Consider the following 18317-nt stretch of genomic DNA (forward strand, 5'->3'; position numbering starts at 1 on the left):
GTGATTTGCTGCATGGTATAATAGAAGGCTGTGGCTTTGGAACGAGAGAAACTGGTTTTGACTCCTTCTTCTTCCACTAACTGCATCCTTAGGCAAGTTGTTCTGCTGTTCTGAGCCTCAGATTCGTATCTGTAAAATGGGTTTACTACTGACTTAACAAGGCTGTTTTATGGATCAGGTAAAGTGCCTAACACTAGAGTAGGAACTCCCACCTCTAAACAGATTTATATTTTCTAAAAAGATTTGCGTATGGAAGCAAAGATGGAAGACGCAAATGCTTCTGCAGGTATCATGCAAGTTTCCTCAACCCTTCCAGGTTTCCCGCATTCAGATCCATCCAACAATATGTTCCCAGTACAACACATGAATCTCTACTCAGATGCTCAAAAGTCTCTTATTACCTAGGTCGGTGATTCTTGACCATGAATGAACATTAGAATTGCCTGAAAGGCAGTTAAAAGTCATTTTCTGGACCCATTGCAACTGAACCAAATCAAAGCCTTTGGCATTAGGGCCCAGCATTTTTACTTTGTAAAAGCTACCCATGAGACTCTGACGTGAAGCCAGGGCTGAGAATCACTAAGCCAGGGAATGCTGTCTAAATGTTTGGCCTGGCATTAACCTCCACAGCCTAATGCAAAGCCACCTTCCCATCTCCTTTTCTGCTGCCCTTGTCCTCTATTCAAATTCTGCTCTTACTCAGCAAGTTAAGACACTTAATCCTATCCTAATGTTCCTGCGGTTTACCTTCCTCTCTGCCTTTCCAAATTTTGTCTTTAGAGTTTAGCTCAAGTCCTTCCTTGACCATCACATTTTTCTATCTTTTCTCTTCTCCAAGCTCACTATCCACAACACTCATTGGACATTTCGTTACAAACTGCCAACTTCTTTGTCATATTTAGTTTTCACGTTAAATAATGAAATGTTTTAGAATTGCACATTACATTATCTCCCAAAACAAAATCTAAACTCAGTGGAGGAAAACGTTATACTTTGAGGGGTTAGAACAGTTTACTTTGTTTAGAAAACTCCCACACTGTCTCCTATGGAGCCTTATACATAGGTGGAGCTTAGTAAATACCTGTGGTTTTGATTGTGTGGAAATCACCCCTTCTGTAAAATGGAATCTTTGCAGACATTTCACTCTGCCTTTCAGTCCGGGCTTCCCCATGCTCCACCCCTTTCATCATCTCTCTTCTCAAGATTCGGAATCAGTAACATCTGGGTTTATACTTACTCTGCCTCATACTAACCATGTGACATGGATGGTTCACACTCTAAGCCTGGGCTTCTTTAATCCCTAATATGAGAATGACAATAACTGCTTTACAGGGTGCCTATTACATGATTATAATGTTAGCTAAGAAAATATCACTACTACTACTTTTTTATCAAGTGATAATACGTTCTTAGACTCATTTCTTAATAACTTTCTTCATGCCTCTTTAAATGATCATGAACATAGCATCCTTTAGATGACACAGGAGGAGACAAAAGTTATTGTTTATTATTCTTTTTCATTACCTGTCTCTTAATATACTCCATAGCTCCCCACCTAAGCAGGCCTCCAGAAGCATGTATACATACTTATTGTCCTTGAAAGTGCGATATAATCTGTGAAGATAAAGAAAAGCACAGTTATTATTAGAAACCCAGTTTTAAAATGTCTTCCAAGTTGCTTAAGAGCATCATCAATAACACTTTGGGGGCTTCCCTGGTGGCGCAGTGGTTGAGAGTCCACCTGCCGATGCAGGGGACACGGGTTCGTGTCCCGGTCCGGGAAGATCCCACATGCTGCGGAGCGGCTGGGCCCGTGAGCCATGGCCGCTGAGCCTGTGCGTCCGGAGCCTGTGCTCCACAACGGGAGAGGCCAAAACAGTGAGAGGCCCGCGTACCGAAAAAAAAAAAAAAAAAAAAGCATAGATGCTACTCATTATAGAGGCACTTTACATCACCCAGAAATCTCTAAAGCTACACTCCAGGAGCATTAAGACAGGTAGGAAAAAATATGCCTTAACTGGCCTACACCACTAACCCATGAATTCACAAGAGAGCCATGGCCTAGAATAATACATTTCTCTTGCAAACTCTGGTGATAGCTAAAGAAAGCAGTAACTGTAAAGGCGGTGGATCTTCTGGCACCCAGGCACTGTTAGGACCAGCTCCTCAACAACCTAAATACGTCCAGATGCCACTTCTTGTCGAAATTCAACAGCAGCACGTCCCCTGAAGGGTTCTGAATGAATTCTTGCTTCCCAAATTCTGCATTGGGTCTGAGTTAAATAAGCAGTTCAAATTATTGCCACAATAATTTTATATTCACACACACACATACAAACACACACATACACCCTACACGCTTTCCTGAGATTTATCCAAGAATAAAAAAATCTGGACTCTTGACTTCAGATCTCAAACTTCTAACATTTTATGTATCATCGCTGTGACTGGGCTGGAGAATTCAGAGCGAGGCCTTCTCTTCCTCCTCTGTCCTCTTGCATGGAAACACTCAAAAGGAGAGCCTAAGATGCTAAGTTCTGGGAGCGAGATGCTCGCTTACTTCACGATAAAGGGGGAGCACAGCTCTTCCAGGATCCTCTTTTCTGCGTAGACATGCTCCTGCTGTTTCGTGTCAACTATGTGCTTTTTCCTTATACACTTCATTGCAAAAGCAACATTCTCATTTTTTACCTTAACCTAGGGAAGAAGAGAACAAGCCCTCAAAATGAACTTACTAGGAAAGATTTGCAATATCTACGTAAAACATGTTAACTAATGAGAGTTCGAATTCTTTCACATTTAAATAGCATGTAAGCTTTTAACCACTTATCCCTCCGGGAACTGAATTTTATCCAGGTGTACACACTTCCTTTTCACTGTAATTTCCAAAAGAGTTCACATATCTGGAACATGGCTCTAGAATGCTTGTATTGAAACAAGAAAAATACTCTAGTTAGAAGATTGAATGTTTAGAAATCTCTTCAGTTTTGAGTATGTGACATGAAAAACTTTGGCCAGAATTGCCAAAAACTGTTTTTTCTTAATAGTCACTTCTTTGAGTTTCAAAACAAAACATATTAAATCAAGATTCATATCTGCACGATCCAATATAATAGCCACTAGTCACATAAGGTTAATTTTAAATTGATTAAAATTAAAAATTCAGTTCCTCAGTTGCGTGATCCGAAAGCTCTCCAGCCACATATAGCCAGTGGCTACCCTACTGGACACACAGATACTGAACATTTCCATCAGCGCAGAAAGCTCTGTTGGAGACCATGCTCTAGATGGACAAACAGGATTTTCCCTTAAAAGGAAATTTTTAAAATTTAATAAGCATTCAGACAGACTTTTAAAACTCCATTAGCAGACTATATTTGACAAGTAATGAAACTGTGCAGAAATGGTTGCACCCCACATTTTGCTCACAGTTGCCATTAGTGCTGCCTATGACTTTTAAATCAATGGTGGAATTATTGTTTCAATTATTATTATCTAACTATATAAAAAGGAAACCTCAGCATTGTTAATTCAATCTTTTTGCCAAGATTTTGATGAAAAATACAGCAGATGGATCTCTCCCTTATCTCTCCATATGGCAGAAGAAACACTACAAATACTCTTTGGCCTATTAAGAAATCGTTTCTTCCCCCCTTACCCAAGAATTGACTGGGTGTAAAGTTTACTACCCAGAGTCTCCTGGCAGCATTTCAGATCTGCTCACACCCAGGCCACCCATCAGATGGAAGTGTCAGCATAGTTCCCAAGGTTAATGTACAGCAAATTGTTACAAATCTGCTGGGCAAAGAAGGGCTTGGTAATTGCCAAGGGTTCAGAGCCATCTCTACCCAGTAAGGTCACAGATCTCCATTCTACTGTTTCCTCAGAGCACTTGATCTGACAGCACTGCTCTGCTACTCTTTGGAAGCTGATTATAAAGCTCAGAGAGGTGGTGATATGGAAGATGCAGCCGAAATCAGGCCATAAGTTCCCAGCTGTCCTGACCAGCACTACAGAAGGCTGCTCTTCAAATATCTCCTTGCATTCAGCTTTTTTTTTTTGATAGAAAATTTGGCAACCCAAAAATAGAATAATGAAAGCCAAATACAGACATGGCAGGGGAGTTGTTTAAGAAATGGAGCTATGATATTAAAGATTTCATTTCTATGACACTTTCACTGGACACATTCTTCTTTGCTTTAACATACAGTTAATGCATCGTGAACGTATGTATACATACATTTTGCTGTTAGGAAACACATTTTATGTTTTGTAGCCTTTGGGTATGGTTACTGGTACATTCTCCAATAACTAACTGCCCTCAAGAAAAAAAAAATCACAAAAGGATGTGATGTAAGAGGCTTGAAATCGCAGCTATATTATAAGTTACTAGCACAGACCTGCTATTACACAACATAAAGAGTGAAAAGTGTACTTTCTCAATTTCTGTTCAAAGCAATGTTTAGATAGCAATAACAATGCATATATTCCTCTGACATACACTGGAATACAAAACAAAAAATAGTCAAAAGGCTTCTCTCAGATGCTTGAAACGTAAACCCCTTACAAGCTCAACTCTTCCGAACCCACCAACGCCCAGTGTTGCGATAATCTCAAGGTTCTGGAATGGGGATGATGAGGAAAATCTGGCCACTTTCTCCTTCAGCTGAATCATCTCCAAAGAGAGTGCTTTGGACAGCTTCCAGCTAGACATGGATCTCCTGTAGGAGATAAGAGAAACTTTACATACGCTCCCTTGGGCAAGCAGGGGTCACGGCACACATAAATTCCACCCTTACAACAGTCTTATTTCTGCCAGTAATTACTGCCCATAGTTACCATAGAGCTTATCTCAACTCTTATAGGGTCAGATTCAGTTACATCTGGGGAGAAAAACAATAGACTATACAAATAAAAAACAGATATACTCACACACAATAAAAAATAGACAAAAGTCAAACTGAATCAATGAGAGGTAAAAACAGGTGAATTGTGTGGTATTTGAAATACATCTCAATAAAGCTGTTTAAAAAACAAAGAATCAGTGAGAGGAAATAAAACCAGAAAAGAGAGCCACTTCCTTTGTTGCACATACAGGAGGATTCCACACTGAGAATCTTTGCCATATTTTGCTACTTTTGTCAGATCTTGAAGATTTCTCTGGCTGAACCAGAATAACTGCTTTGTGAAACATGAAAAATACAGTTCATATTTTATGTCTAAGTATTGTTACTTGGAAATACTCAATTCTCTTTTAATTAGAGTTTACTGTTCTGGGTTACGTATTTATAAATTGTTCTCGCTACAAAAGGCCTTTGGCATAAAAACTGCAAGTATACTCCCTGCAAGAAAAAAAAGCAAAAACAAACTTATGCAGTCCTGACTGAATGCTCTAATTTAACTCAAAGGTCAGTCTTCTAGAACTCTTGACTCTTCAATTGTAATGGTACTATCTGGTGAATATATGCTTAAGTATTCATTCTACAAAATGTTTTAGCAAAGGATTTTCAAATAATTTTAATTTTACAAAGTATTGTTTCTATTAAACAAAAAACCATTTTCATCAGTATTACTACATTTAGAACCCAACACACAACACCATGGGCAATAGCTCCCTTATATTTTGAAATAACCCAGACTCTAGCCCTAGCTCTTTACCTGGAATCAGAATGAATGGGCTACGCTATGCCTTGGTATTCCTGTTTGATTTCCATGGGCAAGAGAGCCTTCCTTTCTGAATTAATGTACTTTTGAACTAAGTCACCAGTCAATGTAAAGAATCCCTTTCCCAAGGTTTTCTATCAGGAAATTTCTTCCTAACATTACTACCCATCACTGAAAATAAGAAACTATTTATTGACTAAAATAATAGCCATACTATTACTATCCTGGTAGAGGATACCAGGCAAATGGTATCCTCTTTGTGGAAGAACAATTTAAAAGAACTCCCCCAAATTTTCTAATGGCAACACACTAAAAGTTACGCCACAGCAAACCACAGCCTTCAGTCCCCTTCTTTATCAACTGCCACATCCGGCTTAGGAAAATATTCCTCCACTTACTTCGCATGTCTTTTTTCATCATCACGATTCAGGTTTGCCACATACCCTTCAAGGTATTTTTGGAGTTCTTCAAAAGTCCCGACTGTTTGGTTGAATGTTCTAAATGAATAAAATAAGATAAAATAAAAAGCTCAGTGCTGAGAGTTACCATTGCAACTTGCCATTCTTCTTAAGCTCATAAAAGACTATTTGTATGGTTATTCACAGCTTTGCAAATTGTTTTTCAATAATTTATGTTACATTAAAATTGCTGTCACATGTAGAATTGTTATTGGAAGCTATATAATTGATCCTTTGAGTTTCTGAAAGCAAAGAGGCTATCAATGAGAAGAGACACCATTTCTGTAATCTTCCCCCTTGTGGTTCAGGTTTACCAATATTGTTCTTTTTTTTTTTTTTTTTTTTTTAAAGAAGACAGTGAAAAGGAAATAGGCTACATGATCTGTTTACTGAATCAACAGGTTACATGGGTTCCAGATTTTTCTAACTTTGCTTAACCAAATTAATTAAGCTATTTATTTTTAAAGTCAAGGATACAATTCATCTCTTCTTTGTCCATAGATAATACTACTCATTTCACATTCCTTCATAATTAAATCCAAATCGTTTACCTTAACTTAGTAGTTCCCTGTCTGAGGCTCAGCCAGCATCTTCCCATTACCTCCCTCACCCTCACGGATCACAGATTTGTTACGTGTCCCATCTAATCTGCCTGTCCCTGGTCACTTATCTCTTGGAATTCTTACATAGGGCACTGCCCATGAGAAAAAAAGAATCCCCTTCCTCACCAAACAAACCTATTTTCTGGATTATCCTTCCAATGCTTCCCGCACCCCACACTTGACAATCTACCTGGATTCGTGATTTTCAGGGTAGTTCTCTTCCCTACTACAAAACAGTATCCTTCTAGAAACCATGCTTTAATCACCTCAGTAAATCTTAAGCTCCTGGACATAAAGAAATGAAAGGAATGAAAATTTACCTCAAAACACCTAAAACTGAAACCAATAAGCCAGAATTCCCCTCATTAGTGTACTGTTGCCACTTATTGCCTGCCTAGCCCTGAAGACCTCTACCCACATTTAACTGACCACCAACCTACACTTACATTATTAAGTATACCTTATGCACTGTGCTGGGTATTTTCCATTTCCCCCTTCAGATCTACTAGGCACTCTTTTCTGCCCTGCTCTGTGGACCGTCCTTTGCTGACTGTACAGTAGTGAGAAACAAAAGAGTATTGCCATGCAATTTCAAATTCCCAATGGTTGAAATTTTCAAGTAAAAGGAAATACTTCTTGTACTTTGCTTTTTTTTTTTTTTTTGGTCTCTTTTACTTTTTTGTTTTTATTTATTTATTTTTTAACATCTTTATTGGAGTATAATTGCTTTACAATGTTGTGTTAGTTTCTGCTGTATAACAAAGTGAATCAGCTATAGGTATACATATATCCCCATATCCCCTCCCTCTTGCGTCTCCCTCCCACCCTCCCTATCCCACTGATTTTATTTATTCTACATGTCACCATTATCTTGCTTGCTATGAAACTAATTGAAGTATTGTTGTAAAGAAATTTGATTTTTTAAATGTGACACTGGTGTCACAGGTCTATAGAAATTCTCCACAAACTAAAGTTTAAACGGCTACAACATTCTAGCTGTAACATTCAAGTATGCATTTTTAAAATGATGAATTAGGAAAGAAGAAATAAAGAGCCATAGGCTTTCAGTCACTATATTTCATTGCAAGGATGGTGTCCTTTATTAAGCCAGCATCTGGATTGCTTCCTGTTATGACAAGGACTATGTCAAATGCTGGCACAGCAACAGCAGCGAACAAAGTAAATGTTTCTGTCCTCATGAAGAAACAGAAGAGTGGGAAGACAGATGTTAAATAAAGCAATCAAATAAAGTGTGAACAATGATGTAAGGGTACTATGGGAGAATTATTACGGGATCTTAATCTAGCTTTATAAGTGATAGCTACAATGATCATATAATTTATCATTCAAACTGAATGTTTTCCAGAGTGAAGGGGAGTGCCAATCATAAACATGTTGGAATAACCAGAACTGTCCCAGGAAATCCAGGATGTAGGTCAACCCAGTCATACCTGATATTCAGTTTCTCTTATGTACAGAATAAATTCATGTAACTTTTAATGTCTCATTGTGTCTAACAGGACAGTACTCTCTATAAGAATCTCAACTATGCACATGTAAATTAAGCGTTTTAAAATTATAAACTTCCAAATAATTTATAAACTCTATAAAAACCATTGCATCCTTTACATGGATTATGAATCCATGAGATATTGTATAACTATTTGGTTATGTGATTATAATAAAGAAAAGGGGGAGGAGTTCTTCCTTTCTATCCTGTTTTTAGTCCTTGCATTTTGGAGCAATTTATAAGATTTTACCACACCACTAATGCTATTTAGTGCATGCATATATTTTTAAGGAACTCATATACAAAACAATGCATTGTCAGGGCAATACCATATCAATATATTTTCCATTTGAGAGCTGCCACCAAAGATTACCTTCATCTGAACATGATTTGCACTTCCTAGCCCTATGCCTTTGTTTTTAAGGTTTACTTCACCTGGAGAGATTTCCACATTTCCTCTTTGCCTAGAAAACTCCTGTGAATTTTAAGCCCCATTTCCACACTTAAAAAATAAAGTAAAACTTTTCCCACTTCACAGTATTGTGATTGCTTCCCTTCTGAACACATGCTATGGGAGCCAAATGGCATGGTGGAAAGACTGCTGAAAGGCACTGGAAGACCTGGGCAGAAGCCCCTGTTCCATCACAGATGACACTGTTGGGGCAATTCTTTTTTTTTTTTTTTTTGCGGTACGCGGGCCTCTCACTGTCATGGCCTCTCGGCTCCGGACGGGCAGGCTCAGCGGTCATGGCTCACGGGCCCAGCCGCTCCGCGGCATGTGGGATCTTCCTGGACCGGGGCACGAACCCGTGTCCCCTGCATCGGCAGGCGGACTCTCAACCACTGCACCACCAGGGAAGCCCGGGGGCAATTCTTTAACTGACCTGGACTTACTTTTTTTTATCTGTAAGGGAAAGATTAAAGTAACTCAAAGTGATACTAAGAATTATTGTCCTATGTGTGGTGATGGATGCTAACTAGACTTATTGTAGTGACCATTTTGCAATTTATCCATATATTGGATCATTATGTTGTACACCTGACACTAATATAATGTTATGTGTCAATTATACTTCAATTAAAAAATAATAAAGAAAGAAAGAATTGGTAACTTTTTAGGCATGTTATGTTATTGTGGTCATGTATTATAAATAATACTTAGCTTTTAGAGATGCTAGTAAAATTCATAGATGAAATAATTTTATGTTTGGAATTTGCTTGAAAATAGTGTGTAGAAGGCAGGGAGAGGATGGCAAAGTGGTATAGAAAAGGCTTTAATTGATAATTCTTGAGCTTGCATGATGGGGTCCATAATATCATCCTATTTTTTAATATGTTTGAAATTTTCCATAATAAAAAGATTTTGTAAAATATTCCAAAGTTCTTTCCAGCTCTAAATCTCTATGATTCTATGTTCAATAAATGTTGTATTCAATTAGCAATCATCTACATACTCTTGTGATACCTATTGTCATTTTACTATTTTTTGTTAATATTTCATATGAGTATGCCCTATTTCTTTTGACTATACATGGCTTTTGTCAGACAATGGCCTAGTTTTGGTATATTTGAATTTCCTTTTTTATATCTAGATAGTCAATAAATATTCAACTGATTAATGAGAGATCCAAGGGGTCAGATTCAAATTTGATTTGAAGTGAGTTAAGGACACAAAATGAAATATTCTGAGAAATAACCTCAGACATTTAGAGATTAATATTGACACACATCATCTGCAAATTACTACAAGCATTAAACTAAAACTTCTCTGGGAATACATCTAACTAATGAACATTTTATATTTTGAGAGAGAGAGGTTTCTGACGGCTTAGAGCATTTTAGCAATAAATTATGAAATTGTTCACTACACTGTATGGGGAAAAATCCATGAGAGTACTAATAAGCTTATTTCTCTGTAAGATGCAGAATTTAAACCAGTCTATTGCTGATATTTATGTACAAACTCTGCACACAAAATATTTAGCCTGCCAGCATCTGCCACTGCCGCAGACAGATTCAGATCAGAAGGCCCAGTTCGTTCCCATGAATTTTAATCGAATGTACTCGCAGCTGAGGATTGGCCAGCGTTTCCAAGTGCTGATGAAAGGGAAGACAGATGGGCCCTTGTAGTAACAGAAGGCCAAGTCTTCAAAGGTGGCAGTAGCCTGCATTCTCCGACAACATCAGTATACTCACTCACGATCTATAACCAGGCATGCAACATCATTTTCTTCAGCAATAATGTTAGCTGATCTGACATCTTCACTGCAGATAAAAACAGGAAAGTCAATTTTCTAGTGAGAAATTAAACATCCATTTTTATTAGGGAAATCTGCTACCGGTATGAAACACTGTCACTTAAACCTTCCAAAGATTATGCTTTTTTTAAAAAATCATAATTTATACTCTACTCCTTCCCAAAAAAAGGATTTGAAATGTGTCCTAATAAAGGGCATGCACACAAGGAATACAGAGGAGAAGAAGCTAAATGCACTAAGAATGTAAAGGAATCAGTGAGTGCAACTGTGCGTGGAATTTCATTCTGCGCTCTGTGCAGCCCAAATAAGATAGCCCTACTCTGATCAAACAGGAATTGCTAATTAATAAGCAGCCAAAATTGAAATGAACCGATCAAAGAAATTTATAAGAAAAACATTGAAGTAATTAACTTCTAACAAACCAGTCAGGAATAAAACCTGAAGAAAGTGTTTTTAGTGTCGTATCACCCAGTGAATTAAAGAAATACTAAAATCTTTCATTTCATAGTCTAAGATGTACATTTTCCATTAAAATCTCTGAAATCAGAGCATGCCTGACAATTGACGATGAGTCATAGTGTAATTAATAGCACTGTCTTTCTTTCTCAGGGGTACATAATATAATAGTGCATCTCACAATAATCCCCTTAGATACAATGAATTATAGCATATGATCTAATGATGGCAAATTTAATTACCTAATGAATACCAATGGGTCAAGCACCAGGTAAAGTATTTCTTTAGAGACCTTTGTTTATTTTAGTTGTCTCCCTCTATTAGTTACAAACTAAAGACCCTGAAAAGAAGGTACATCCATATGGTACTCAGTGCTCTGAGATTTATTTAAGGTAACTTGGAGCAGCAATCATATTAAGACTGCTCTAAGCAACTTCATCAAAAACAGCATCACAAAAAGTATAGTTCTTTCATCTTCCTTTAGCGATGGGACAGAGAAAACGCTGGCAGCCCATCTCTCATTCCAGAGAGGTCCCCCATCCACATAGCTGGCATCCAGAAACCTTCTGACATAACCCACAGTCCCTCCCAAGTTTACAGGATCCTTGCTAGAAGACACTGGTGAAACCTTTCAGCTTGATATGCTTTTGAGTTGGGAGCTGGGTAGTTTACACTCAAATTGCATGTGTGTAGATATCTATATGAAATGATCTTGGATATGGGTAAACTATTTGCTTTGTTAGTTCAAAAAAAAGAGGTATGGCATCCTTTCACTTGACAGTGTCATGATTTTGACTAGGAATATTCTCTGCAAACAGTGCACAAGTATTAGATGTTTACAAATACACATCTGTTTCTTTCATAATAACTGTGTAAGTGCCACGGATTTATTTTTGCACATAAAATGCTGAAAGAACTCCTGGGACTATTTAATGGAAATACATGGAAAATACACAGAATATAAGGAACATTGAGCCACAGTCAGTGGCCCTAAAAAGTGATAGCATAAAAATGCACAAAAATGTAAAAATATTTGTATCCAACTCTCCTCCTCATTGATTTTAGCTTTACATTTTAAATGCTTTGGGGAGTTGTGTCTTTATTAAATATAAACCCCATGTTTCTCATGGGAGAACACTGTAATTGGCTGGTTGCAACATAGAGCACAAATTATTTCAGATCCAGCATAACCAGACAGCATATTTCCTTTCCAGAGCTATCTTGAGTCTATAGTGCATTTATAAATAATTTCTCTGCACTTTCAAACTTTAATAGTTTTGCTTGAAGGTATGAGAAAAATAATGTGTTAATGTTAAGAACAAAAACATTGAAGTCTTGAATAATGGTATTACATGATTGCATTACATGAACAAATTCATATTGTCACAAATAAGCAAACAAAAGAGGACAATTTCCCTGTTATTGAAACAAGTTCATTACCAGCTAGAAAATGGGAAATAAAAATTCAACTTGTCTTTAAATTCAATTTTTAAATTATTTACAAAATAGCCATAACTTACTAGGATTAAGTAGTTTAATTTTCTTTAAAAAATAAGAGCTTTATGATTTTTAAAGAATCAAATTTGTCTTCAGGTAATATATGAACACTTTTTCTTTGCTCTGTACTTAATGTAATCCCGACATGTAAATCAGCAGAACTAGGGCTTCACAGACAAAAATTAAAAAGGAAGAAAAATGAGCAGACACACTACTCATTTTTATAAGCATAAATATGAAATAAAAAGCATTTAGTAATAACATAAATTTTAAATTCTTTCTTAATTAATTTCAAGTATTCATTTAAAAACATATGTAACTCCAAAAAAGAGTGTGTTGCTCAAAATTCTAACTTGAATTTTTATAAAGTTATTTATATTTAAGAAAAGTTTTTTTTAGACATGAAGTTGTTTTCTGAGTTCCAGGAAGTACATAGTGTCTCCTGAGCAATTTGATTAATCTTTACAAATGTTTCTTCCATAACTTAGATCAACAGTAAATAAACTCATATCTCAGAAGGCCTAAGGTTCAGGTAGAAATGTCAAATACACTATTTTGAGTTGTTTCTAAAGCTTGCAAAATGAGCCAATAAAAATTCTTAAGAAAATATTACCTTTGACATAATGATTTAAAAACACAAAAACTACGTAAAGTCATTATTTGATCATTTCTTAAAGGGTAAAACAGGACAATATTTCAAACCTTGAAAATATAAAAACTCATTCTTATGGGAAAATTTAAAATTTCATGCCTTTAATTTCTTTCTCTTTTAAACTAAAAATTCTAAGAGAAGACCAATTTTATTTTCACTAGTAGACTTAAGACTTTCTAAATTATTTCCCGTGCAGAATTAATATACTTATTTCCTGCTTAACAATGAATATTGTAGAATTCAGTTTAAAATTTTGTTTATTTCCTGGATAATGGCTGCCATTAATTTGGTAGCTCAGTTTGACAACTCTCAGTGGGTAGGTGCACATGCAAAACAACCAAAGAATTATTTAAGTATGGAATATAAATTCATAGATTCACCTGATAAGAGCTTTTTCTCCAAAATATTCTCCTTTCTGCAGAGTTTTTATCAGTTGTGGTTGATCATGGCCCTCAGTACTCTGAGTGACTTTTACCTAAATGATGTCAAATAATTTAAGAAGAGAGAGAGAGAGAAGAAAATAAGGAAAATCTGAACACATATCCATTCAACCAAACCCTCCTGTTCTGTATAAACTTGACTCAATAAGGAAAAATCAAAGCCTTTGCTTTAATTTTGCAGTAGTTATGACATTCTAACTATAGTCACCTCATTTGGATGGACTAGAAAATCCTGTGATTGAACACAATCCACCTTTTATAAGAGGAAGCTTCTCCATCCAAACCTCACGACTCAAAGTTATAATTTTTTACATGAATCCAGTTATTCCTTCCTAAGGATGCTCAAAGCAAATAATAATGGTCCTGTGGGAACTTTATTTTTTCAAAAAGCCAAATGGAGTTGACAAATCAATCACGAATAAGACTGAGTATCAAGAGTTCTAAATCTCATGTCCATGACTGACTTGTTGATTCCTGTGTACCCTCTAAAACTGAATGCAAAATGTGGATATAGAGGAGGGTCCACAACTTTCATGACAGTCCCAATGCGATCCACAGCCCAGGAAGGTTCAAGAACCCCCATAGCAGAGCCAAACAAAAACTTCATTATTCCCTTTTGTGGCTAGAATTATTCCAGTTCAACATGGTAAGAAGGACTGCATCATTCTGATTAGAAATTCTGGTTAGCACTTATGGAAATCACAATAAATTTAAAAATTTTTAAATGATAAATGCAATTTGTTTATTAACCAGTATTCTTTCAAAGTATGAGGTCCAGGTTGAGGAGAAATGATAAAAAGTGGTTCTGAGTGTTGAAGAGTTTCTGAAACTATTATGTTAAAAAATTTTTTTCCGTCACTGGGGGTCCAGTTCAAAGTTCAACCACAAAACCAGTTTACAAAGGGCAGTGTCTGATTCTCTGATGATAAACTCTTCCATGGAAGAAAGAGCATATGTGAAAATCTGACAGTTTATAGACACAGGTGCTCAAGATTTTATCCTTTCCATCAATATTCCACAAATGCTTTTTGTCTCTGAGGAACATTGTAAAGAGTCAAGCTGGGAATAACCGGCAACATGTTATCCACTCAACATCTAGTTAAAAAAAAGATTTGTTGTCTATATTAGCGTAAAATTTTCATCAGCATCTAAATCAACTTGAGCAACTGTGTATGTTGAAGTTCTGAGCCATATTGTTCTACAGCTTGATGCCTGATCATTCTGTCCTCAATTGTCTAGTTCATTCTCTTCCACCTGTTGTTTGTCTTATCAGTGGGTTGGGGAAATGTTCCAGCCCTTGATCTTAGACCCCTGGGCTGAGAATCACACACTCATTGGATTATTAGAAATAATCCAGTCATTTTATACACAATGAAACGACATCCAAAGAAAGCCAAGTGACCCGACTAAGGTCACTAAGAAATTACTAAATCAGCTGGAACCCAAGACAAGTCTCCAGTGGGCCCAAAGCCAGTGCTCAGACTGCCCCCCGCCGCTTCCCCAGGACTCTTCTGAGCAGAAGGTCTTTAACTGCTCACTGCAGACAGAGGACTTAGGTTGCAATGCAGAACACTGCTGCGTTTATGGCCAACAGATTTGATACGATTCTTTGATTTACTTTAAGTAAGCTTTAACTAATAGTTACCTTTCCTTTTGCTAAAATGAAAAAGGTACTTCCTTCCTCGCCCTCTCTAATAATGTAATCTCCTTTGTCATAGTATTCCTATGGGGACAAGAGAAAAAGAAAAAGTTAGATGCAGCGGAGACGTTCAGATGACACAAATGAAATAGAACTCCTGGTGTCTTAGAAATGAGCATTCCACACCTGTTTCTGTTATTTTTTTGCTTATTGTAATTGTAATCTTCTTAGATATTGTAGTCTTAAACCATAAAAAAGTAAGGAGACTTTTGCTTGTTTATCTGCATTTATGTTTATCTTTCATGGAAAAAAAAATTCACCTGGAATACTGAATTTCAAGCATGGACACTGAAGACACAAAGAAACGAGAGCAAGGCAATTATCACCGATCCGCAGGTGGGCTTCACCCAAATAATCTAAATACAAACGGTTCAGTGATCTGCAACAGTCTGAAACTGGTGCTAGAGTTTAGAAAGAGGACAAATATTATCTAATAAATTGAAAATATTATCCTCAATGGATATGAGGAATATCAGCCTCAATTCCTAATTTCTTTCAGAGCAAAGGTTGGGAAAATTCTACATACACAGTAAAGAGCTCTTCCATATGGATTCTTTCCAAAGATTTATCATCATGAAAGGTTGACATTAGAATTTTTACATGTAAATTCTGTTTTTCAACAAAGTTTAACCTCATGAAATCCTAAACTGTCACTTATTTCTTTGTTTCCCTCATATAGGTGAGTGTAATCAGAGAATTCTTGTCAGGGAATAGTAATTCTTCCACCTGCCAGACCAAAAAAGTAATTCAGTGTCTTAGAAAATAAAAGATGGATTAAACTTTCTGTCCTTACTTTGCTTTAATTTGATATTGGCACAAAGTCATAGAACTAAAATGGATCTCTTAATTATTTATACAAACAAAAATGGGCTTGTTTAATTTTCGTAAAAGGCATAAAGAACAACACAATAGCTCTCTCTTATTTTTATTTTAGACTTGAAAATAAAATCCAAACAAACTACTTTTGTGTCTGCTATAGTTCAGTATCTTTTTTGGTCATTTACTCTTAAAACATATTTACATTTATGGAATAAACATTACTCCTAATACTAATAAACTTACCTTTTATTTACATAGCACTATGTACATTTTATAAGGCATTCAACATCTCATGGAAGGAAGCAGAATATCTCAGGGGAAAAGGCACTTTGAAGCCACAGAAATCTAGATTCAAATCTCAGTTCTGCTTTGAATTTCACTTTCATCAATCCAGAAAATTCAAATAAGAATATTTATACTCAAAGATTGAGAGAAGATAAGCACATTAGTTTTCTATTGCTGCTGTAACAAATAACCACACACACTTAGTGGCTTGAAACTACCCCCATTTATTATCTGAGTTTCTGTGGGATAGAGAGTCCAGGCACGGTGTGGTTCACCTGAATTTCTCTGTTCAGGGTATCTCGAGGCTGAAGTCAAGGTGTCAGTAGGGCTGTGTTCCTTTCTGGAGGCTCCGGGGAAAAAATTGCTTTCAAATGTGATCAGGTTGTTGGCAGAATTCAGTTCCTTGCGGTTGTAGGATAAGGTCCCATTTCCCTGATGGCTGTGAGCTGGGGGCTGCCCCCTTAGCTCCCAGAGACTTCTCTCCTGTCCTTGCACAGAGCCCCTGATATTTCAGAACCAGTAAGGGCACATGAAATTCTTCATACACTTGGAATCACTCTGACTTCCACTTCTGCTGCATCTCTCTGATTCCAGCCAGAGAAAATTCTCTGCTTTTAAGGGCCCGTGTAATAATACTTGACCCACCTAGATAGTCCAAGATAATCTCCCTTATTTTAAGGTCCCAAACCTTAATTACATCTGCAAAGTTCCTTTTGCTATGTAACATAACGCGTTTATGCATTCCAGGGTTTAGGATGTGGATACTTTGGAGGGGGTCCATTTTTGCCTACCACCATAAGTCAATTAAAGACAATTAATTTTTGATGCATTAAAAGCACCTGAAATGTAGTAAATACTCAATTAATGATTGCCATGTTAAGGGGGAGGCTGAGAACGGTTTGCTTAGATGTTACTTAAATCTTCTGGATCTCAGTTTCCTATTCTGTAAAATTAAGATGGTATGACCTACCACACCTAAGGATGTGTGAGGATTAAGTAAGATAGTCACCTGGTGACTGTTAATTCCTGCGAAAGAGTCTGTGAGCTGGTCATCAATGTCTTCCACAGGTAAACTGCATTCCCCAGCCGCCCTGCTGTTAGCTGTGGCCATGTGGTTAACTTCCAGCTAAAAGGGTCTGAGTAGAAGCAACGTATGCCACTTCCATGCCAGGCCCATGAACCATTCCAGACACATGCCTTCATACTTGTGCCCCATTTGTAACGGCATGTCCCAGAGAAATCCTGGGAGAGGGACCATGTGGAAGATGGCAGAGTAGCCATCAGCTTGGGCTCCTGAAGGATTCTGCATAGCCACCTAGGACCATCCTCCCTGGACTGTTATGTGAGCAAGAAACATGCTTCTGTTCTTCCCGGGAAATAATATTTTGAGTTTTTACATCACAAGCTGCTTACTCCAACTCCCTATTTTTTCTCATTATAGCTCTATCACAAACCTTCACTCGATTCAAGTGTGACTTTACCATTCAGATGACTGTGACCCGCAAAGGTTAAGTGAGTGACCATGACACTGCAGTGCAGGGGTCTTCATGATATAGTTAATGTTCAATTCTCTTTACTAGAACTGCTAGTGTCACGGTGGGCGTTCCTGTTTCAGGCGGTCTCAGGCTCTCCTGTGCCTATCTCAATCTCAGTCCCCATTACCCAGACAGAGCAGAAGGAATCTGGAGAATTTTTGAACTGCTTATAGGCTGTTCTTCAGTTATTACACAGCCTCTGGTCTGTGCAGATGTGCAGCTTTAATTTCTGTCAGTCGGATAAGCCAAAAGGCAGAAGCTGGAAATGGAACACTGAGAAAGCGCTTTGTTGTTTCTTAAGGGGCAAGCTTCCTGGTGGTATTTTTCCCAGGGATGAGTCTTTGTCACCCAAAACCATGGGAGGAAGATAAATAATACCTCGCAGTGTGTTGACAGTAACTTCATAGATCAGAAAAGGCTGTGGATGGAGATCAGACCATAA

At 37.2% G+C, this 18317-nt stretch overlaps 1 protein-coding gene across 2 annotated transcripts in view; it reads right to left on the reverse strand.

The window, feature by feature from the left end:
* Window positions 1-18317, reverse strand: part of PRKG2 (protein kinase cGMP-dependent 2) — a gene marked incomplete at its 5' end in the record, with an annotated part of 84142 nt that overhangs the window by 30469 nt on the left and 35356 nt on the right. The window contains 7 exons of one of the 2 annotated variants that reach the window (XM_082837812.1): window positions 1525-1614; window positions 2561-2697; window positions 4655-4721; window positions 6063-6161; window positions 10431-10499; window positions 13478-13572; window positions 15183-15260. In XM_082837812.1, the coding sequence (XP_082693938.1) occupies window positions 1525-1614; window positions 2561-2697; window positions 4655-4721; window positions 6063-6161; window positions 10431-10499; window positions 13478-13572; window positions 15183-15260 (635 nt within the window). Of the gene's footprint in view, window positions 1-1524; window positions 1615-2560; window positions 2698-4567; window positions 4722-6062; window positions 6162-10430; window positions 10500-13477; window positions 13573-15182; window positions 15261-18317 lie in introns of both variants that reach the window. The other variant, XM_082837811.1, reaches the window with a different exon arrangement.

This window comes from Leucopleurus acutus (assembly GCF_964270905.1).
Source record: "Leucopleurus acutus genome assembly, chromosome: 4".
Classification (NCBI taxonomy): Eukaryota; Metazoa; Chordata; class Mammalia; order Artiodactyla; family Delphinidae; genus Leucopleurus; species Leucopleurus acutus.